The sequence below is a fragment of the Peromyscus californicus genome, unplaced genomic scaffold (assembly GCF_007827085.1).
Source record: "Peromyscus californicus insignis strain IS unplaced genomic scaffold, ASM782708v3 Scaffold_6__1_contigs__length_162567912, whole genome shotgun sequence".
NCBI classification, from domain to species: domain Eukaryota; kingdom Metazoa; phylum Chordata; class Mammalia; order Rodentia; family Cricetidae; genus Peromyscus; species Peromyscus californicus.
The window spans coordinates 56,068,331-56,093,019 of record NW_026294584.1 but is presented as its reverse complement, the minus strand read 5'-3'; the positions used below and the strand labels follow the sequence as shown (position 1 = coordinate 56,093,019).

General features: G+C 38.1%; 1 protein-coding gene across 9 annotated transcripts in view; it reads left to right on the top strand.

The window, feature by feature from the left end:
• Positions 1-24,689, top strand: part of Tpk1 (thiamin pyrophosphokinase 1) — a 321,619-nt gene that overhangs the window by 162,246 nt on the left and 134,684 nt on the right. For all 9 annotated transcript variants that reach the window (XM_052719170.1, XM_052719165.1, XM_052719167.1 and 6 more), the window contains one exon: positions 7,532-7,627. In XM_052719170.1, the coding sequence (XP_052575130.1) occupies positions 7,532-7,627 (96 nt within the window). The remainder of the gene's footprint in view (positions 1-7,531; positions 7,628-24,689) is intronic.

The window sequence follows — 24,689 nt, the reverse complement described above, 5'->3', positions numbered from 1 at the left end:
CCTTAAGGTAGTTTTTGCTTGGAACAATTATACATAACTCTATGTATGAATTATAAAATGTAAATTACTTTATAATATCCATTTATGTATACCATACTGTAAAATGTAAGCTACTTTTATAAAGAATTTTTCAAATTGTTTCTTGCCTTCTGATCTAGTGATGCTACTTTGAAGCCTATCACACTGAACAGATCCAAGCCTGCAAAAATGGCTCTTTAAATATTAGTAGAGGCATGTTTATTTCTCAAGTACAGGACTTCCTGATAAAGTTATTTTATAGAGAATGTGGCTTGGTGCAAAAGCTAAAATACATTATTTCAAATATCCACACTACCTGCCAAAAGGAAAAATGTGATTTAAGAATGAACTGAAAACTATTTTCTTCAGACACACATTAAACATAAGCAAGCTTTTCTAGGAGTTTTTCTAAATGGCAAGAAGAAGATAAGGAGCCTGACTGTCTTTCTGTTTTACTTTCTCATGAGTAATCAAATGTAATTTATATTTTATATGCTACTATTCATGGTGTTCATATTTCATTTCTGCTAGACTGTGTTTTTAGTATCTGGTAGATCCCTTCTTCATATGATAAAGATAATAATTGTATGTTTTATTTTTCTGTGTGTAGGATCAAACACTAGGTTTCCTTATGTTAGGCAAGCACTCTAGAAGTGAGCTGTTATCCCTACCCCTACCCCAGACACTACACAGCATTATTTTAACAGAGCTGCAGATTTATGACATACAATAAGACTTAAAAAGCAGTTGACTGATAACTTACAATTAAGTTTTTGTAACTTTCCTTCCTTTTGTTTATGGGATGAGAGATGCTTGATAAATGAGATTATTGTCAACTCAAAGCTAGAACAGAATTCCTTTTTTTTTTTTATTTTGCAATACAATTCAGTTCTACATATCAGCCACAGATTCCCTTGTTCTCCCCGCTCCCGTCCCCCTCACCTTCCCCCCAACGCCCCCCCAATTCCCATCTCCTTCAGGGCAAAGCCTTCCCCACAGACTGAGGTCAACCTGGTAGACTGAGTCCAGGTAGGTCTAGTCCCCTCCTCCCAGGCCGAGCCAAACAATCCTGCATAGGCCCCAGGTTTCAAACAGCCAACTCATGCAATGAGCACAGGACCCAGTCCCACTGCCTGGATGCCTCCCAAACAGATCAAGCCAATCAACTGTCTCACCCATTCGGAGGGCCTGATCCAGTGGGGACCCCTCAGCCATTGGTTCATAGTTCATGTGTTTCCATTCATTTGGCTCTTTGTCCCTGTGCTTTATCCAACCTTGGTCTCAACAATTCTTGCTCATATAAACCCTCCTCATTCTCGCTAATTGGACTCCCAGAGATCCACCCAGGGCCTAGTCATGGATCTCTGCATCCAGATCCCTCAGTAGTTGGATGAGGTTTCTAGCACAACAATTAGGGTGTTTGGCCATCCCATCACCAGAGTAGGTCAGTTCGGGCTGTCTCTCGACCATTGCCAGCAGTCTGTTGTGTGGGTATCTTTGTGGATTTCTGTGGGCCTCTCTAGCACTTTGCTTCTTCCTATTCTCATGTGGTCTTCATTTACCATGGTCTCCTATTCCTTGTTCTCCCTCTCTGTTGTTGATCCAGCCGGGATCTCCTGCTCCCCCAAGCTCTCTTTCCCTCGACCCTCGCCTTTCACTACCCCCACTCATGTCCAGGCTGTTCATGTAGATCTCATTCCATTTCTCTGTCATTGGGCGATCCCTGTGTCTTTCTTGGGGTCCTGTTTTCCAGGTAGCCTCCCTGGTGATGTGAGTAGCAGACAAGTCATCCTTGTTTCATGTCTAGTATCCTGCTATGAGTGAGTACATACCATGTTTGTCTTTCTGAGTCTGGGTTACCTCACTCAGGATGATTTTTTCTAGATCCATCCATTTGTCTGCAAACCTCATGATGTCATTGTTTTTCTCTGCTGAGTAGTATTCCATTGTGTATATGTACCACATTTTGTTTATCCATTCTTCAGTTGAAGGGCATCTAGGTTGTTTCCATGTTCTGGCTATTACAAACAATGCTGATATGAACATAGCTGAACAAGTGCTCTTATGGTGTGGTTGAGCATTCCTTGGGTATATGCCCAAGAGTGGTATAGCTGGATCTTGGGGGAGATGGATTCCCAATTTTCTAAGAAAGTGCCATATTGATTTCCAAAGTGGTTGTACAAGCTTGCATTCCCACCAGCAGTGGAGGAGAGTTCCCCTAGCTCCACATCCTCTCCAGCATAAGGTGTCTTCAGTGTTTTTGATCTTCGCCATTCTGACAGGCGTAAGGTGGTATCTCAGAGTTGTTTTGATTTGCATTTCCCTGACGATTAGGGATGTTGAGCAATTCCTTAAATGTCTTTCGGCCATTTGAGTTTCCTCTGTTGAGAATTCTCTGTTTAGTTCTATAGCCCATTTCTTAATTGGACTGTTGGGCATTTTGATGTCTAATTTCTTGAGTTCCTTATATATTCTGGATATCAGTCCTCTGTCAGATGTAGGGTTGGTGAAGATCTTTTCCCATTCTGTAGGCTGTCGCTTTGCCTTGTTGACCGTATCCTTTGCTCTACAAAAGCTTCTCAGTTTCAAGAGGTCCCATTGATTGGTTGTTTCTCTCAGAGTCTGTGCTACTGGTGTTCTATTTAGGAAGTGGTCTCCTATGCCAATGCGTTGAAGACTACTTCCTACTTTCTCTTCTAGCAGGTTCAGAGTAGCTAGATTTATGTTGAGGTCCTTGATCCACTTGGACTTAAGTTTTGTGCACGGTGATAGATATGGATCTATTTGCAGCCTTCTACATGTTGATATCCAGTTTTGCCAGCACCATTTGTTGAAGATGCTTTCTTTTTTCCATTGTGCACTTTTGGCTTCTCTGTCAAAAATTATATGTTCATAGGTGTGCGGATTAATGTCAGGGTCTTCAATTCGATTCCATTGGTCCACATGTCGGTTTTTTTTTTTTTTTTTGGTTTTTTCGAGACAGGGTTTCTCTGTGTAGCTTTGCGCCTTTTCCTGGAACTCACTTGGTAGCCCAGGCTGGCCTTGAACTCACAGAGATCCGCCTGGCTCTGCCTCCCGAGTGCTGGGATTAAAGGCGTGCGCCACCACCGCCTGGCCACATGTCGGTTTTTATGCCAGTACCAAGCTGTTTTTATTACTGTAGCTCTATAGTAGAGCTTGAAGTCAGGGATTGTGATGCCTCTAGAAGTTGTGTTATTGTACAGGATTCCTTTGGCTATCCTGGGTTTTTTGTTTTTCCATATGAAGTTGAGTATTATTCTTTCCAGGTCTGTGAAGAATTGTGTTGATATTTTGATGGTGATTGCATTGAATCTGTAGATTGCTTTTGGTAAGATTGCCATTTTTACTATGTTAGTCCTGCCTATCCATGAGCATGGGAGATCTTTCCATTTTCTGACATCTTCTTCAATTTCTTTTTTCAGGGACTAGAACAGAATTCTTAAAGTAGTTGCTCTCATTCCCGTACTTCTTGCTTTTCCTCTAGTGTTTGTGTACTTCAGGAGCGTTTAGGCGGGTGTGTGAGTCCACATCTTCAAAAGATTACTTTGGGTTAGAACAAAAATTAGAATAATCTTGGCATCAACATATTCTGAACTGTGTAGCATCAGTCCAGATGTTTTTGTTTTAAGTCACTGTAAACTACAATTAATGAAATATAATATCAAAAATCACAATCCAGCTTGAGAAAGCAGCCTATTCATAGAGGAAACTTAGTAAAATTAAGTCATGTAAGTATCTCCTTGTTAACTGACGAAAAAAATAAACACAGACAAATGCAGTATGAAATTGGAACCACCTCCTGACTCATAAAATAATAATACTTTTTTGCTTTAAATAAAACCCTACATTTTATGAAACTAAGAAAAATCAATGAAAATGCAGTTTTTACCAAGGAGCAGCACCTCAAGACTATTTAAGATCATTGTAGTTTTAACTTTGTGGGTTTTTCAGTGTGTTTTTAGTTAAAATATATGTATTACTATCAGGAAACTAATCTTGCAGACCATCAATTGGAAACTCAAGTCTTTTTAATGCTAAGCTTCATGTCCTTTTCTTTTAAATTTGGGAGTATTGAGTGTTGTGAGGACTTTAACTTTTTAAAAAAGAAAATACCAAATCAGTGAAAAACGTTCAATTCTCTAGTGCTTCTGACTCTGATCAAGTTAGTTTTTATTTAGCATGGTCAATATCCCCCATCTAATATGGATGTGCCTTGATGGATAACTTACATAAGTATCATTTTTTTCTTTGTTGCCTTCTTTCTCTTTATTAGACTTACTGTTTTCTAGAGAACTGAGAAAAAGTGAAGTCAACACACACACACACACACACACACACACACACACACACACACACATATGCATTATTTGAAAAGTTCAAACCAGTATACAATGTAGTTTGATCATATTCATCCATCAGTATCACTTCCAAATCCAAAATAACCCCTACCAACTTCATATCCTTATTTTATTTTTCAATTTTTTAAATTTTTAGTTTTAATGTCTTTTACTTAAAATGTAATTACATAATTTTCCCCATTCCCTTTCCTCTTTCCATCTCATTCCATGTGCCCCTCTCATACTCAAAATGATAACCTATTTTTCTTAGATCATTATTCTGATGTGTGTGCATGCACAGATACGTAAGTGCAATCCGCTGCGTCCATTTTTGTTAATGTGTGTATGATTTCAGAGCTGACCATTTTGTACTAGATAATCAGTTATGGGTCTCAGCCCTAGGAGACGGTATTTCTCCTTTTCTCAATAGTCATTAGTTGACTGTCGCTCTTTGTTTGCAGATGGGACATTTTGGGATTTTTCTTCCCTTCCCGTGTTAGCATGTCTTGATCTTGTCATTTTTCAGGTCTTCTTTAATCAGCCATTTCTCGGAAACACAGTCTCACGTCAGTCTTCCTCATCCTCTGGCTCTTAGAATCTTCCATCCCCTCTCCCACAGTGTTCCTGGAGCCTTCCTTAGTTATAGTAGTTGTGTGGTAGGTGCATCCCCTGGGGCTGGAGTCCTTGTGGTCTATTGATCTCTGTGTTGTGTCTAGTTGTGAATTTCTGTAATGCTCTCCACTTTCTCTAAAGTGACACTTCTTTGGTATGGGAGGAGAGCTACAGTTATCTGTGGGTATAAGGATAAATTTCAGAGTATGTTAAGAATTATGCTGATCTTTTCAAGTGGAGGTAGTAGGTTTTTTTTGAAGACCCATGACCTCACTACTGCCAGGTAGTTATCTAGGTTTCCAGCATCAGGCCTGATTTCGCTAATGTTGAACGGGCCTACAGTACAACTAGAGAGCTGTTGGCTACCGGCAAGACTAAGAATGCTATTCTTACACCATATGTCTCTTTACCATGTTGGTCAGTGTTGGGGTTCATAATTTTCACAGCTGGACATCTATTGTTTCCTTCCCTTTGCGGCTTGCATAAGACTTTCTGATCCTTTGCAGGCTAGACTGCAGGAGGGATCCAGCTCAAATCATGCAAGTCCTGTGTCCTAAGTCCTTTGTCTATTGCTGTTCGTATTTGCCTGTTCAGTTTTATTTCCTCAGTGTGGTTGTTCTGTTGTCACTATTTTAAAAAGAAAGACAAATCTCAGTTGTTAAATGTGGTATGCTTAGCAAGAAGATGCTGCCCCAGCATATTGCCAATACACATTTCTATAAACATCTTTAAATATGTATACATTTAACACATTTAGTATAATATATTCCTACACTGCAAAAAATAAACACCATGAAAATATTTATTAGATGCTTACTGTGTAGCAGATAGGTGCCAGAATGGGAAACAGTACAGAAAGAAACACAGTTCCTACCCTCAGGGAGCTCTCCATATAGTGGTAGTTAGTGACAGCCTTATCTGTCACTTTGTTAATACCCCTAAGTCACTCACATATGTCTTTCTTTTTAAGACTGTTAGCTTTGGATCAGCCACTTCTTCATGCCCTTGCTTGGTGATTATAGCAAATTTCAATGTTCTTTTAGGGTCAGGAAATTATGTCTTTGATCTTGTAAAGATGACATATATGTCTTTTAGAGCATCATATATTTCTGAATGGTGAGAAATTAATTTTTTCACTGGTCACTTCATTGGAAGGAAGTCATAAATGAATAAAGCACAGGTTGAGCTTGACACATTTAAAGAGACCTTGAGGTAAAAGAAGAAGCCTTAAATCTACTGAGGATGGTTCTTAGAATAATTTAGGAGTCCGTATGGGTGTTTTGTATCCTTGAAAACTCTTTGAATGGCAACTCTATACACTGGATTATGTTTAACTTTCCCTTGCTCAGCTGCTTGTCAAGAATCCAAGAATTGTTTCATTACTGATTTAGGAAGTATAGAGTTCCATCTTGGTCTGGTTTTACATACCTTTTCCTCTGTATGACATTGGGAAAAAAGATGTCTTTTCAAAGATACAGGTTCTTCCTGCCTAGGACCAGACTAGACCCTCTGCATATAGGAGACAGTTGTGTAGCTGGGTATGTTTAAAGGTTCCCTGACAGTGTGATCAGGATCTGTCCCTGGTGCATCAGCTGGCTTTCTGGATCCCATTACATGTGGTCAGACACCTTGCTCACCCCTAATAAAGCAGGGAGGGGCTTGGTCCTGTTTTAATTGAATTACCAGGCTTAACTATCCCCCCATGGGAGAACATGCCTTCTTGGAGGAAAGTAGGAGGGGTGGGGGAGCGGGGGAGGGATGAAAGGGGGATCTGTGGTTGGTATGTAAAATGAATAAAAAATAGAGGTTCATTATCCATATAAGTTCACGGGAGATGATGAGCTATACTCTTCTGGCTTTGTCTTTTGGAATAGGCTTTGGTATCTTGCAGATGGTGAGATGTTATAAAGAAGGCAAAGAAGTTATAACGTGACTCTATAATGTCTCAAAGATAATTCAAGACACATATGTGCACAGGGGAAGTTCTTTCTGCTGCTGCTCACATGGGGAAGCAGGACTATAAAAGGAATCTTATAGGACAGCTAACTGGATTTTACCTAAAGTGTAAAATATAATCACTAGTTCAATATTAATGTTAGTTTTTCCATTCATGTAACTCAAGTGATGAAGTCTGGTTAAAGAAAACTGGACTTTTAAAGAAATACTTTCATTTTAATTCAGGAATTTCACTGTGAGTATAATTTATTATATTAATACAATTTCCTTATGTTAATCTTGAATGTTATTACATCAGTATCTCTGAAGGACTGATTATATGTTAAAATATGTACTTTCCTTAGGAAAAATGATTGACATAATCATCTTATAATTGTAACTTCATTCCTGGTGTGTCCCTTTATGTGAAAGAAAAAAGGTATAAAGATGATGCTGATTCTAATGAGGGGGTAGTACTGGCCTCATAGGATTTATCTAATGATAGCCTATCTTTACTTTTAAACGTGTCCTTACTTTTAGAGCTTGTCCTTTTGATCATGTGCTGAAATCTTTACTTATTCTTAACGTTCTCTGTCTTCAACATGTAGGGCTGTGATCTTATTTCAACTCCTGACCAAGACCACACTGACTTCACCAAGTGTCTTAAAGTGCTCCAAAGGAAGATGGAAGAAAAAGAGCTGCAGGTAAGGTGTGTGCCTACCAGAAAGGAAAGTCTGGTGGTCAAGATGCTGTGAGAAGACCATGTGTAGTTTTTTTACTTCTGTTTTGTTAGTTTTGAATTTCCATCTGTTTTTTTTTTCTTGTGTATAACATAAATCTGGACTGAGCTGGGAAGACATTAACATGTGTGCATAGATAAGAAATCACAAATATTGATGACTTAGAAGTATAAACGGGTGAACTGGACCATGTATAAAGTAATCCAAACAGATTTCTTTGCCAACTTAAAGTGATCAACAAGTCATCCTTTCTCACACCCTGTTGCCAGTTAGAGCTATGCGTGTTTTTGTAATATTTCTGTATCAACATTGTGTATTGTGTATGGAAAACAGATACAGCCTTGATTTGACCCATGAGCCATCATTGCAAAGTTTATGTAAAGAAATTAAAATGCTGCTTTTACTGTATTTTAGCTAGAGAAGGCATCTACTGATTTGCATTTGTGTATTATTTAATGATTTTCATCCATCACCCAAATGTTCAATTATATTAGGTAGTATACAGCCTATATTTCTTATGTTTTAGTACCTGTGGAAGTGGTATGAAATTTGTTTTAAGTCTTTCTTTAAATGAACATCTAGAAAATTATAACTGAAGCATTGAATGATAAATTTTTATTGTTTGGTCTGGCTAGGGCAATAACTTAAGCCAATATGTATTATCAGTTGTATAATTTTACACCAAGGAAACACCCTTGTATATTTGAATGCTTTGGTAGCACAAGTATCAGCAAATGCACGCCAGTCTGCTATCATTAGTCTAATGCAGTAGGGAAGCCTGTAAGCACACCTCAGACAGGTCCTTACTCTGTTTGCTTGATTTATATTCACATGCTGTGTGGCTGTGTCTTCACAAGGCTTCCTTGATGGCAAAACTGCCACCAGAGCCTTTTACTCTTTACAGCAGGGAGGTAAAGTTGTGAAGTCTTACTCATCCTTTTCCACCATCCACCAACTTCACTCCCAGAATCTCTCTATTATACTGCTCATGGGTTGGCAAAAGAGGAGGAGTGTCCCCTGCCTGCTTTCAAGAATGAGGAGTGAGCTTGGTCCACTGGAGCATTTATTCTAAGCCCACAGAATCCATCTGGCACGATGGCATGGTTGTGGGAGAAGCAACTCTAATAAGAACTTATTCCTTAGCAGTGAGGTCCCTCAGAGATTTACTCCGGCATATATGTTCTAAGTTGGGGGAATAAATACTTTTCTCTTCTCTCTTTGAAGATAAACCTTGTTAACTGTCATAATTGGCAAGTAGTTCAATGTGCAGACACAACAAAAGTAATTCAGGGAACATTGCTGAACTGTACTAAATATTTTGTGCTATTTCCAGCAGTAAATTGCTATAATTTTAGTATTTGTTTAGGTAAAAAAAAAGAAAGAAAGAAAGAAAACAGCCAATTGAGAATTATCTACTTTAACCCATATAGCTGATTTTGGGTATATTAAGAAAAAAATTGTAAATCTTTGCAACCGTATCTCTATTTTTCAAGCATTTCTGAAAAATTATTAAAAAATAGAAATGTAATTATGTGATTCCCATTTTTGTATAATTGATAGTATCTTTAATACAGTGTTTAGTCATGTGTCTCAAAGGAAACAATTATATTTCAACTCAACAAGATCTCCACATACAGAAAACTCCCACACTAAGGTAAAAGAAATGATATGAAAAACAAAACAACATATGATGGTATCAAAATAAGCAAATAATAATTATTATTATTAAGTCCAACCAGGAGTTTTGAATGAGGTACCTGCTAGAGAACCAGCAGTATGCACTCATAGCGATGACCTTTTTTTCTAGCTGTGCTGGCCCTAGGTCTGCTGCTGCTAGGAGCAGTAGGGTTTGGCTCCAGGGTTTGCAGGGAACAGCTTGGATTTCCTGTGCTGTGTGCCGAAGTGGTTGTAGTTGGGTGGTGGTGTGCATGAGCTTTTGTGTGGAGGAAATGCAGTCATGCCTGCCTGCCCTAGTGGCCAGGGCCTTCTGGTATGCTCCAAACCTGCATCCTCAGTCCTATATTTAATGGATCTTTCTTATAGATCCTAAAATCTACCATATTCCCTCCCCTTATGTCCCCAGGCAATTCTATGTGTTTATCCCTTTGCTTGAAATCCTATTTTGATTTGTTTTTCTTTTCTTGCCTCAACCATACTTGACTCATTTGCCAGGCTTTCCTTACTGCTCATGTAGGTTAGGGTTTGCTCCTCCTCATTTCCATATAGCCCATTATTTCTCCTTTAGGGCACGCTGAACATTTTAAAGCATTTTGTTAATTATTTCTAAGTATTTGCCCTAAGTTTTTCTTCACATCTTTACTATCCAACCAGGAAGCTGGGGTCAGGTGCAGGTACTAGAGACTTAATGGAAGTGCTTTGCATAAAGAGGTACCCTGCATATTTGGTGAGTTTGATGTTTGTGAACATAAAGAAGAGCACAGTTACAGGGAAGGCTTTTCAGAGGGACTGTGACAAACTAATAGGAGCTAAGCAGCAGAGGGGCAAAGCAGGTTTAAAATCTGCACTGTACAGCAAGGACAGATTGCTTGGTAAAGGCAGGAAAACACCATATCCATTCTTCAGGGCCCCAGATAGGCCTTAGAATTAAATTAATATAAGCTGGATCAATAGAAGAAAAGCATACGCATTTATTTAATACAGATTTTTACATAGCATAAGAATCATTGAAGAGATATGAAATCCCAAAGTTGAATTTAGAATCAGTTACTAAAGTAATGGACTGGACAAAGAATATTTGTATTGAAAATATTTTTTTTCATACAATATATTCTGATTAAGATTCCCCTCCTCCTATTCCTCCCAGTTCCTCCTCACCTCCCATTCTGTCCGAATCTACACCACTCTGTCTCTCATTAGAAAACAAACACCTAAAGAATACTAATAAAATACAATACAATAAGGTAAAACAAAATGAACAATCTAGAATATGACAGAACAATCAGACAAGAGAATGGGCCAAAGGAAAAAAATACAAGAAACACACACTCATGCTCACACACACAGGAATCCCTTAAAAGCACGAAACTGGAAATCATTATATATATATATATATGGACCTGTATGGTTAAAAAAATACTTTGACAGCATTATGACACAAAAATACTATGGAGTTCATTTTTGTCTTGGTCATTTACTGTTGGGCATGGAACCTACCCTTAAGAGTAGTTTGTTTCCCCAGTGAGATGCCCCTAGAGAAAACAGAGTATTTCATTTGCAAGTTGCTATCAATTGGAGGTAGCTTCTGGTTAGGAATGAGGGGGTGTGTCCATTTCTCCTTTCAGCTCCAGGACTCCCATCTGGACCAGACCCATGCAGGCCCTGTGCATGCTGCCTCAGTCTCTGGGAGTTCATATGAGCTTTGATCCTGTTGATTTACAGGGCCCTGCTGTTTTGGTGTCCTCCATCCCCTCTGACTCTTAACTGTTTTTCCGTCTCCTCTTCCACAAGGTTCCCTGAGCCCTGAGGGGAGGGATTTGATGAAGACATCCCATTTAGTGCTAAGTATTCCAAGGTCTCTCACTTTCTTCATACTCTTTGACTTTAGGTCTCTTATTTGTTTCCATCATCTATGGGAGGAATCTCTGGTGATGGGTGAACAAGGCATGGATCTACTTTCTTGGTCAGGGAATGACAAAGAATAATTATTGTGGAAAAGCACCTAAATTATGTGCATAGACAGATTTTATTAGTCCCTTAACCAGCACCATGCAGAGTTCTCTTAGTCTTCTCTTCTCATCTTTGAGGATAAGCTGTTGCCTCTTCCACACAGGGACTGAATTTCTGCTTTTAAGAAAAACTGTGAAGGCCAGAGACATGTTTTTGTACTGAATTTTACACTGTTTATAATTTAAATATTCAGCATATTAGAGTGGTCTTTATATGTTGGGGTGGCTTATTATGAGCTTCCTTGGCTTCAATAGTCAATGGAAGACAGTTGGAGAAGTTTATGATGGAGAAGACAGTTATTATTTTAGTATTTTAAGAAATAGAGAGTGGGGAGATAGTTCAGATGGCTACACAAGCATGGAGACCTAAATTAGATTCCCAATACAATATAAATGCAGGGTGTGTTGGCATGTATCTATAATCCTCAGGATTATATTATAATGCTGAGGATGAATCCTCAGCGCTGAGGAGGCAGAGACATGAGAATACAGGCCAGAATACAGCCTAGGTAAATAGTGAGCTCTGAGTTAAGGAAGAGACCCTTATCTCAGAAAATAATGTAGAGGGTAATTGAGGAAAACACCCAACTTTAACTTCTTGTACATACGTACACACACACACACACACACACACACACACACACACACACACACACACACACAGCATGTTTATACAAGCTAAAGACTGTGTTGCTCATGATGAAAACTTGTTGAGGTAGCTGTCATTCAGGCTGAAAAGCATGGTGATGGTTGTCTGCCCTCAACTGCATTTACATTGTCTGTACTTTAGTTACTTATAGCCAAGGATAGTTTGAAAATGTTAAACTGATAGTTGCAGAAATCAGTAATTCATGAATTTTTACATATTGTGCCTTTGTGGGTAGCTGCATGAATATTTTGTGCATTCTCCTCTGGGAGTATGGATTTATCCCTGTGTCCAGGGTTTCCATGTTGTGTTCCCTACTTTCTCGTTAGTCATTTATTTGCTGTTTTGTGTGTTGGATTGATGCACACAGGATCACAGTTCTGTCTGAGTGGGCCTATCTGTCATCACACTCTTATCACAGTGCCTTCTCTTCCCTTCATCTCATCACATAGTCATATTATTTCACAGTGCTATAAGAAGACAAAGAGTTGGTTCTGTACAATAATGTATTTTGAGGCAGAAACCACATTCACATAACTTTCCCTCTAGCATATTGCTGTGCTTGTCCTACTTCAGTGTTGGTTACTATTATATTGCCATGTATTAAATGTGAGGAAATCAAGTTTCTTTTGGATTTTTCTAAAACTGGATGTACAGTGTGTGTTTTTATTTGATGAAATAGCAAGAGGTAAACATTAGAAAGAAAAATAATACACTATTCCCCTTATCCATCCTTCTATCCCAGCATGAGAACATGACAACTTTTAAATTTTTCTTCCTAAAATATATATATGAACTATAACAAATAATCTTTTATGGTTCTCCTAGTAAAACACATTTTCTATTTGAGCACCAAATTATAACAAAAGATACAAGATCCTACTGCAAAATAAAATTTTAATTATAGATAAATGAGGTACCCAGTGCAGTTGAATGTGGAGCTGTACCATGTAACATTGAACTTTGAAGAGTTTGGATTCAATACTGTTCTTAGCCTGAAGGGGTTTACTATCTAGAATATGAGATTAATTGAAGAAAAATCCCATGAATTACATCCCCAACTGCCCTCAAGTCCCATTCTTCTACAGAAGGGTTCTCTGATGCATGTGACTCTTCAATGCTTTGCTTTCATGGTGCAGTATTCCTTATCTGTAACGGATTCATGAATAATTCATTATCAGAATGACATCTGATATGAATGAATCTTCAAACAACACTTATTTTCTAGTGCTGTGATTAAACACTTGAGATCTAAACCATGCTATTCAGTAGGAAACATTAAAAGTTGTGGCCCCAAGCACCAAAAAAAAAAATAACGTGCACATTCTTAGAATGAAGCAGGAATGTGTCTGCAGTGTAAGACTCAAGAATGAAAGGATAGGTCTTGTTAAGGTATTTACTGGTGTTGCAGGGCAGTAAATTTGATGACTTCAATTGCTGATAGTTCTTTATATCAACACCACGTATATTTATTTTGCTTAACCCCAGGCTAGGGCATCAATCTAGAGCCCAGGCTGACCTATGGCTCACTGTGTATTACAGGCTTGTCTCAACTCAGGGCAGTCCCCTTACCTTACTTAGCCTCTGAGCACTAAGCTTACGTATGTGCTCAACATTTTCTCCCCCCTTTCCTCTTCTTCCTCCCTCTTCTTGTCCTCCCTCCTCCCTCCTTCTCTCATCTCATCTTTTCCTTTCTTCCTCTCTCCTCCCTCATCCTTCTTTCTTTTTTTTTTTGAGACAGGGTTTCACTCTGTAGCCCAAGTTGACCAGAAAACAACTGCTAATATTTTAAATATAGACTTTATATTAATAATAAAGAAATTAATTGACCAGTAAGTTTTCCATTACTTTATTTCTGTGTTTTTAGAGATTTAACCCTGTTCGAATTTTATAGGCTAAAACTCAAAAACACTTTATCTTGCCTTTGCCACACTGCTCTAAGAAATTTTTAATAAAATAATGAAGAATACTGAATAGGTTTTGAGAGCATCTACATTCTATTCAGTCACATATAAATACTATGTAAAAATATAGGCTTCTATATTATTAAGCTCAATGTTTACTCACTTAGAAACCTGAGTAAATATTGAATTGTGATGTATATGTGGTAGGAATAGTTTTTATGTTATTTAATTATGTCTGGATTGGAATACTCCACTACCATGAAGCCTATGTTAAGAATTACAGGTTATCCTTCTTTCAAACTCTTCCATGCATATAGACATATTGGCATTGCACATCAGCAAATGCTGTGCGTTTTAGAATAGTTACAGCCATTAATTACCCATACTGGATTTAGGTATACAATATTCTTATGATGAGTTTATTTTGCATATACTGTAAAAGTCTCATTTGAAAAAGCACCTCATTTGAAAATCAAATTTAAGACTTACTCATTTGGATGTAGGAGGACATGGATCCCTGAGAGCATCATCATTATCCAACTGGTTCCATTGTAGATTTTTCTAATGAGTCAATATCTTGGTCCAGATCTGAAGCAAAATGTGATATTCCCTGTCAGTCTCTCTGTCTGTCTGTTAAGAAACTAACACAAATCACAGGAGACTTAGGATTTATGACAGAGGGATATAGTGTCTTGGTGTACAGTCTGAAGTGGAAAAATGGCATTGATAGACAGATGGTGAAATGTGAACTATTAGTAGTAAACAGCTTCAGCACTAGTAACCAGCGTTCCATGTTCCATGGTTATAAGAAGCTAACACAGAAAACTGGGTAAAGTGTATACTGTATCCCCCTTGTAACACCTTTTTTGGTTTTTCAAGGCATGATTTCTCTGTGTATCCCTTGCTGTCCTGGAACTTGCTCTTCTGCCAAGCTGACATCAGACTTACAGAGATCTACCTGCCTCTGCCTCTGCCTCTGCCTCCCAAGTGCTGGGATTAAAGGCATGCGCCACCACCGCCCCCACCCCCGCACCTGTGTAACACTAACTTTGTAAATCTAAAATTGGTTCAGAATAAAAAGTCGGCTAGAAGAAATGTATCATTGTTTTAAATGTGTTATTTCCATAGAGCTAAAGCACAGGTTTTATGACTAGTCTCACAGTGGTGGAGAACACAGGTTAGATGTGGGCAAGAATACAGTGAGTTCACTAGCCTTTACAGGATGCCCTTAGAACATTTCCCATTTTGGTTCTCTGCTTCATGTTTAGACAACTATTTTAGATGAAAACTATTGTAGAATATTATTTTAAGATGTGTTACATTTGTTTATGCTGTGGAACATTTGTTTAATGATGCAAAGATGTGTTGCATTCTTATATGTTGCATTTGTTTAACTCTGTGAAGCTGTGTTACTTTGCCTGTCTAAAACACCTGAGTGATCTAATAAAGAGCTGAATGGCCAATAGTGAGGCAGAAGAAAGGATAGGCAAGGCTGGCAGACAGAATAAACAGAAGGAGAAATCTGGGAAGAACCAGAGAACAAGGAGAGGAGGAGTCCAGGGGCCAACCACCTAGCCATCCAGCCAGACATGGAATAAGAAGGAAAGTAAAGATATACAGAAATAGAGAATGGGAAAAGTCTAGAGGCAAAAGATAAACAGGATAATTTAAGTCAAGAAAAGCTGGCAAGAAATAAGCCCAGCTAAGGCCGGGCATTTATAAGGAAGAATAACCCTCATGTGTCATTTATTTGGGAGCTGGGTAGCAAAGAATAAGATTCCAGAACAACAGCAAACTCTGCTAGGAAATGTTAGTTTGATACTGGTGGCATTTAAACAGAAGGGGAAGCCCAGGACTTCGATATCTTTCCATGTCCCCAAGGGATATATTTCATAACATGATGGAACTCCACATATGGAACTGCCCTATGAGGTGTATTAACCAGATGGACTCAAAGGACTCACTGTTTATTTCTGCATTCTTTATATGCCCTGATAACCTTTTCATGACTCTACATCATCCCTCCTTTCCCGCAGGTCTCTGTGTTGACATTGCATCACACCTGCCTCCTGCTCCTTCTCCTGGGTCACTTGGCTTCTGTTATCACTTCTGTACCCTGATCTAGATAACGCTAATACAAAAAAAAAAAAATACAAAGCCATATGTCTGTTAGCTAACTAGTGGGACAGAAGAGCTTTAGTGTCTAAAACAAAATTCATCATCTTGCTCACAGTATCTCATTCTCCTTATCTCACTCAATGGCATTACCATCCATCCACCTATATATACCTTAAAATTACCTTATATAGTCCACAGTGGTTTATCACACTTACTGAAAATTCCACAGGTGTCCCTCTCTTGCATAGAGCTTTTTCTTTGCAGTCTTACAATTACTACATTAGCTAGGTTGTTAGTTTTTGTTGACCCTCTTTAGTCCATCCTTTTACTGAAAATTCACAGCTATATATTAATTGAACATCTGCTTTAAATCATTAATTGTCTCCCATTGTTATGTATTTGGTAAATACTTGGCCAGTGACCAGATGTTTCTCCTGCAGCATGTGTACACACCCCTGAAGATGCTATGACCTTCCTTTGCACATACACTCTGTGCTTCATCCTAGTAGCTTTCCCTCTCCTCAAAAATATGGCCAGATTTTCTAGGGTCTTACTCATCTCCACCATTAGTAATAGTGAGTATAGTTATTATAAAAGTAGCAATCCCAATTTAATTTTTTTCTAAACTATTAGTACAAAGCATTATAACTAGAATCTAGGTGCCCAGGTTCTTGGGTAACACTTGGATCTCTGTTTAGCCATGTGATGGTAAACAGCTATGACCTCTAATAGCCTCCAATCTAATACAGGAGACAGACAGATGGAGCAACTCAGATTTATTGTAGATGCTGTACACCACTTTCAGATAGATCCGACTTTGATGTTGGATGGATTTCTCTCAGATTGTATATAACCTGTGTCTGTTTCATCCTTTCATTTGTCATTTGAGGAAAAAATGGAATGACAGATATTCTTTGTAATGAGAATGTAGCTCATAGTGACAAGGCCTTCCTTGGCCCCTCTGTTTAAGCAGAACTCCTCACCCCTCCTTTCCAGTCTGTTGACTCTGTTGTCCTTAGACCCTTCCTTGTTCTTCCCTCTACCTAACACAATGGCATCTGGAATACTTCGCATTTAGGGCATTTGTTTCTTTTATATCTTTAAATGGTAGAATGCAAGCTTCACATGAACAGGTACTCATGCATACCAGCCTCCTGTTAGGTCCACTGCACCCAAACTATATTTGTAACATGTAGGAACTCCCTATATATTTATGAAAAAAATAAACATGTTCAAATTTGGAAGGATCCTATTTAGGAGACCCTATTATCAAATGTTAGTAACATTTTTGCCAGCTTTAATTTAAAAAGCCCATTCTGTTGCCACAGATCCTGTTCCATCATAACTGTAATGTTTATTTTAGAAATACATGGGGATAGCCACGAGCCTATCCACTATTACATTAGTGCATTTATTATATAATTATATGCTGATGTATTATGTGGTTCTGTATGGATATATACCTAACATAATGATTGGTTTATATGATTGGTAGGATGTGTATTGTATATGATTAAAATTTATTATTAAGTTCTTACATTACTTTCATTCTGTAATGCACAAGTTGTTACTTCTGGAACTCCCATCTCTTTTCTGTGTTTTAAGTGACTTGCACATATCAAGAGGGAAAAAAGAGAATATCTTGGTTGTTTCATAAGACATCGCCATTGTGAACTTGATGATAATAAATCCATCTTGAGGAAGTTACAGAATACCCTGTACTTCCAACACCGACTCTGTAACTGAGCCAGTGTTCGTAAGACATGTGCAGCAGGCTTCACCATCTTTTTTTTTTTTTTTGGTCTGGGCTTATTTACTTCAAAGAAGGGTTAGGAGCTGAAATGGGTAATTTTTTGGGGGGAATGTGAAATGTATACTACATCTATCCACACATTATGAGCAATATATAAATATGTCTACATATACCAATCCTCACATTTTAGTGCAGAACCAGCATTGTTTCCTTTGTGAGGTGCCACAGTAATTCCCATGTATTGGGACAAATGCTGTACAGGCTGAGTGACACACAAGGACCTAAGGAGAAGGAAGTTTCTGGCCATCAGGTACTAACAGATTGTTTCCGAGATTTTGCAGAGGCTTTCAAAAGAGGAACGCACATCTGTTTCTTGTTATGCAACACAATATTTGTTTAACTGTATAAAGATGCGTTGTATTTGTTTATGCTGCATTTGTTTAATTATGTAAAGATGTGTTGCTGCTTTGCCTTGCCTGCCTAAGGCACCTGATTGATCTAATTAAAAAGCTGAAAAGTTTGGGAGGCAGGGGCAGGCAGATCTCTGTGAGTTTGAGGGCAGCCTCGTCCACAAAGCGAGTTCCAGGACAGCCAGGGATACACAGAGAAACCTTATCTCAAAAAAAAAAAAAAAAAAAAAAAACCACCTGAACAGGCAATAGCCAGGCAGAAGAGAGATAGGCAGGGCTGGTGGGCAAAGAGCCATTCAGCCCGGGGCCAGCCAGCCAGACACAAGGAAGCAGGAAAGTAGGATGGACCGTGCATAGATGAGGTAAACAAGACTCAGTGCAGCACATAGATTAGTAGAAATGGGTTGATTTAAGTTGTATTTAAAAAAAAAAGCTAGCTAGAAACAAGCATAAGCTAATGCCAAACATTCATAATTATTATTAATTAAGTCTCTGTGTCATGGTTTAGGGGCTGGCGGTCCAAGAAAGCCTGCTACAGTTTCTCCTTCACAGAGAACAGAAATCTATTTCATAGTGCTGTGCAGCAAGAGAAAATAGATAAACCTAGTGCTTTGAAGTGACTTGGGAGATGTTGCTAAGGACATAACAAGTGTCCTACCTTAGAGGCTGTGGCAATCTAATTCATTCTTGCAAGAAGAGCAGTGTGTGTTTATAGGCCCCAGGACAAAGGTTATGTTTATCTGATTACCAGGCATCTCAACTTGATGATTCACTTGCCAGATGGAATTTCCTAGTAATGTATAGAGTGACAGCTTTGGTGGTTGTGGGGATCCTCTGCAGAAGATATAGGGCCTTGAATGAAAAAGAGAGCTTTATTAAGATTCAGAAACCAGAGCTGGAAAAAGCTGCATCTTGAGGCCTTCTGCAAGATTAGTGACTATACACTAGAATGTTCTAGCCCCTCTCTTTTTTGTTTTTGTTTTTGTTTCTCTTGGAAAGATATTAAATGCAGTAGCACCTATATGGATAACTAAGATCACCCACATTGACAGTGGTGTATATTTTTAAAAAGTGATTTCCACATAGCCATTAAGTCATGACTGAAAATCCTGAAATGATGTTACTGCATGGCACAGAGACTCCTATGCAGATTAATGTATCCTTAGTGGTGATTCACTAGTGATCAGGAGGAGTGCTATACCTCTTTCCCTCTGTCTAAGTATATTCTCTTGGTGTTACTTGCTGAGCATTAGTATCTCAGAAAGTTCCGTTTAAGTAAGAGAAGTTGGACTACTGTGTACTTAGTTTTTACCCTTGCCTCTGGAAATAGAAGTAGAAAATACTTTCAGGTTTCCCTGGTGCTCTGCTGTCCTAAGAGCAGATCTATGGAGCATTCATGTTTGTTCAGTATACTCTTCCATATCAGCAAATGCCATACTCAAGTCTACGTATGTGGGATATAAATGAAAGCACTCCAGCTTCTTTCGTGAGCACCTTCCCCTCTGAACACATGTGAATGCATATCTTTCCTAAAGTAAACTATCATGTCATGATACTCTGCAACATATTAAGAAACAGCACTATCTGCAGTCAAATTACATTGCTTGCCTTTTTATCTGTTTCAGATGCCTAAAAATTGACCAGAACAATTCTGATTTTTTAAAAGCATTTATAGAAGTAAAATATTTCATGAAAAACTTATTATCAAATAAATATTTTAGCTCAGATTATAAATTTACTATGATTCTCATATACAATATATTTAGCAAAATGGCAAATAGCATTGTGGATATCATCAAGGTAAGTCTAAGCATGATGACATGGTAAGTATTTTATACACATGGATTAATGTGTGCAAACGTACAGCATTGCAAGAAGTAAGCATGAAGTAATTAGTGTCACTGTAGTACAGATAACATTTTCATTTGACATTATAAAATGGTCTAGCTCATGTCTAGAAATCAAAGTGCTGATGCCAAGTGCAAAATTTACTACCAAAACACTCTATTCCTCCTAATGGTAGAAAGGGATTAATTAACATAAGCTTGCAATAGCAAATGATTGTACTACAGCAAGTCTGATAGCTGCCATTTATAAACTACATGCTAAAAAGTGAAGATAATTTTAACCTAGTAAGGACTGAGGAAATAATGCATGAAAAACACTGCAAATAGCCAATTCTTATTCTTCCAGAAGTGGAAACCAGGCATTTGCTGCATCATGATAGATGGAAATATGCAATTAAGTGTTATTTTATGGGTGAGGCAAAGCAAGAAATCCTGTGAGGTGAGAATGAATGGTCATGATGCAAGGAATTCTCATTGCTCGTACACATGACCACATGTTCCAAAGTATGAATCTTTGGGACAACAGGTCAGTGCACTTCCAAAGTGGTTTGCCAAACTATCTGCTTTTTCTTTACCTGCACAGCTATGAGAATGAAGAAAGATAGTCCAGGTCCTATCTCCTGGGAACCACAACCCAGTTTCCACAGAAAGGGAAGGAGATTTCAGATATTTATCTTGAGTAGAGAAGCATGCATGTTAGAGAATTTTTAGCCATTGTGAAAAATCCTTAGTATTTTTAAGTAGGATTTCAAAACCAAACTTTTCAATTTTTCATTTGGCTACCAATCAATAATTTAGCCTCAATGGGCAAGATCTATATAATGTCAGTTGTAATAACCTAAGTCTATTTCCAATCAATGAAAACGTAGGAATGTGTCATGGGTTATATGTTTGCATTTTCATCTAAATAACTACCATGGGAAGTTTGCTATAGGAGAAGTGAGCCTTGCAAACCATGAATGATAGACCTTCCCATTTCTCCAAGGTGTGGAATTCACAAACATACTTTGGAATTCTTTTTCCCTACAAGTATTTTCATATCCTGACAATGGGAGGTTTGGACACAAAAATTATCTCTAACATGCTGTTTCTTCATATGCCTGTCATTTTCCGTAATTTTACTCACTCATACACATATTGCTGACTTTTCTCCACAAAGCTTTTAATTCTCAGCAGAGTTAAATTGAATAAAATTAAGTTAAAAAAATTGAAAGACTCATGAGAGGTTGTTTTATTCTGTTCCACTTTCCCTGCCACTCACTTCCTGATAGTAGAAACATAAACCATGCAGATTTGCTCCTGAAATCCATTAGTATATTTACATCAAGAAGACAAAAATAACACATTTGTGCATTTTCTAGATATCATGCTTGTTTTGTTAGTGCTGAAAACTGTTGTAATCTCCAGAGAACTCCTTGTTATTGCTTGAGAAACTATGGTCCACTCAGACAAAAAAAATATGAGTACTCAAGAGCCCTTCTTGGGGAAAGATACCATCATTACCACAACTGACTTTGATATGTTTGACTACAAGATTTGGAAGCTCCCCAGGGTAAATTTTAAAAAGCATTTGAGTGCTCTGGGAGTGAATTCAGTGATTATGCTACACATTGTCGTGTACTGTACCTAAAACTAAAATGTTGCATGGGTGTTTGAATGTAGTATGAAAACAGGTAAAGACTCCAATCTATAGCTACATGAAGTAGGAAGAATTGAGGCAAGTAGGAAAACCCATCCATTTCTACATAGTATATGTAGAGTTCTAGGGAGGGGAAAGGTCACAGCAGTTGTTAGAACCAATTCATTGGATCTGCTTATAGAGAACCTGTGATCTCTAGGTAGAGAATTTGCATCTCCAGGTAATGGTGCTCTGCTAAAGAACATTAGAAGATAATTTTTAAAAAATAATGTAATTGTAGTTTCCAGGCTGGATTGAAGAATGTAATGACAGTAAGTAGTGAATTAGTTGCAAAGTTGTTCCAAGATTAAACTTATTTTTTTCCACCAGGGGTTTTAGAGAGGAATGGGGGCCCTAGAAATTAGCATTAAAGTAGATTCTTGGTGTTGAGTTTGTTGTTTGTTTGTTTGTTTGTTTGTTTGGGTCTTAGTTGAGTCCTGAAATGAACTATTCAGATAATAAGCAGTTGATATGTGTGTTAGTGACTCTGCTAGTTGTTGTTGGTTGAGAAAAGAAAATTGAATGAGACCTAATTCTGATTTTAGAATCTGCTGTCTTTTGGAGTAAATGCCCTGTGTTTGTATTATCTAATGTGTTGTCACCCATGCTACCACAGAGGTCTAGTACAATGGGTGGCAGGTTGGCATTTCCTGGCCCCACTCTGCTTTCTGACGTATGGAGATGCAGAGACCAATCTGCAGACCAGTACAAGTCCTCACCAAAACTGGGCTCCCCTTCGTCCTAGACCGTGTGTCACCTGAACTGTGAGAAGGGACTGTCGCTTAGAGTCCCCTGGCTGTGCTCATTTCTTATAGCTGTCCAAGCTCAACTAACAAACAGGTTTCTGGCATTTCTTAATCTACAATGTGTTTAACAAAGTACTGTCCAAACTAGCTGACTTTTTTTGGTAACATAGTGAAGTGGTCATCCTTCGTAATTACTAATCACACCCTTTCCAAGGAAGAAGGGGAAAGGTAATGGTCTAGAGAATTACAACCTTGTGGGGTTTTCTGAGAACTAAAGAATGTCTGGAATGTAAATGTAGAGTGTGAGTTGAGGACTTGGTTTAAGGCACAGCACTGAAGTGGATCCTTTATAAATTCTAGAAGGGCAAAACTTAATTTTAAGCAGAACATTGGCAAGATCAGATTTTAGATAGTAGAAGTAACTATCATTACTAAGTAGACAGTTGTTTACTTTTATAAAGGTCACCATGTGGGTATTGGCCAGGCAAGGACCAGTATGGTTGACCATTTAAATATGTTCATACATTCATTAAAGCTGTGGGTTGGAGGACAGCATAAAGATTCTTTGAGAAAAACAATGAATTCTGCATATGTTTGTATAGAATCCCCATGAGCTAGCCACTGAAAGTATTGTTTCGTCCATCTCCAAACAGGCTGCTGTTAGCTGTGCCTTGCCCTGAGATGGCCAAAATGCAATGGCTTCCTTGTAGCAGTTAAACCACAGGCTGTCGGTGCCTGTGCTTATCAGTATAGCCTGGGCTGAGGCCATAAAAGCAGAAACCTTCACTTTTTCTGGTTTCTTAATTTGTTTCATGCCAATCACTACAATTACTTTATATGCTTATTAAAACATGTGTTTTAACTATTTTGTTTGCTTTGAAACATTTTCTTTTGCTTCTTATCATGTAGTGATTGGATACTCCGGGCTCTAGTTAATTTGTTTGCTCTGTCCTGACCCAATAATTTTGTCTGTGGATGATATTTGCTCTTCCATCTTCAAATTGTAACATGCAATATAATGGAGCCAAAATTTTCAGAATTTTATTGGAAGCCTCATCATTGTACAGTGTAGATCTTCACAAGTTAAGGGCTGCTAAGGATGTCATGTAAGCTGACTTAAACCCGTGTGTTTGGTTTTGTTAGGTTGACTATGCTAAAATTAGTTCTGTTCAGAGGAGGGAAAGAATATGTCTTGGTTTATACAGCAAAGTCCCTGTTTTTGTATTCTGTATTTATAATATCCACTTTTACTTCCACAAGCATCTCACTTTGTACATTGAATTATATGATCACCCTATCAGGGAGAGCCACAAGGAAACTGCCCATTTATGCATCCCCAGAATTCAATTTCTAGAAAGTAAATGTAATTAAAATACGCTGACAGTCACTGTTCTTACAGGAGATGGTGCATGTTGTATTTAAGTCTTTTTGAGGTCAAAGAGAAAAACTTGTCATTTGGTTACTGAAAGGTTTTTACTGCTTTAATAGAAAAGTAAAATCACCTCTTTCCTTGGTGTTATATGCTCCTCAGCTAGACTTGCCATGGTTCTGTGAAGACATTTAAAGCAAAGCCCAGTTTGTCACTCATTTTTTCAAAACAAAAATAGTTTCAATTATTATTTAACTTATAATGGTAAAACAGAGAACCATATGTGATTGTTTGAAAGAAAATGGCCACCAAGGGAAGTGGCACTATTAGGAGGTGTGACTTTGTTAGAGTAGATGTGGCCTTATTGGAGGAAGTATGTCACTGTGGGGATGGGCTTTGAGGTCTCCTGTGCTCAAGCTATGCTCAGAGTGACTCACACTCCTTCTACTGGCTGTGGATCAAGATGTAGAACTCTCAGCCCCTTCTCCAGCACCATATCTGCTTACATGCCTCCATGTCCTACCATGATGATAATGGACTAAACTTCTGAAACTATAATCTACCCCAGTTAAATGATTTCCTTTATAAGAGTTGCTGTGGTCATGGTATCTCTTCACAGCAATAGAAATCCTAACTAAGACACCTTACTAGGAAAAGGAAGTAAAAATAATCTTGAAAAACATGCTAGTAAATTTAGTTCAAACCCTCAAGTAAAGCCTAAAGAGGTCATGTGGCATGGATGCAGTTAACTGGCTATTCAAGTATGGATACTGTAGTTGGATCACGAATGTGGCAACACAGAATTTTGAGATAGGTTTTTGCTAAATGTAATAACCTATGCAAAGCCAAAGACAACTCTTATTACCATC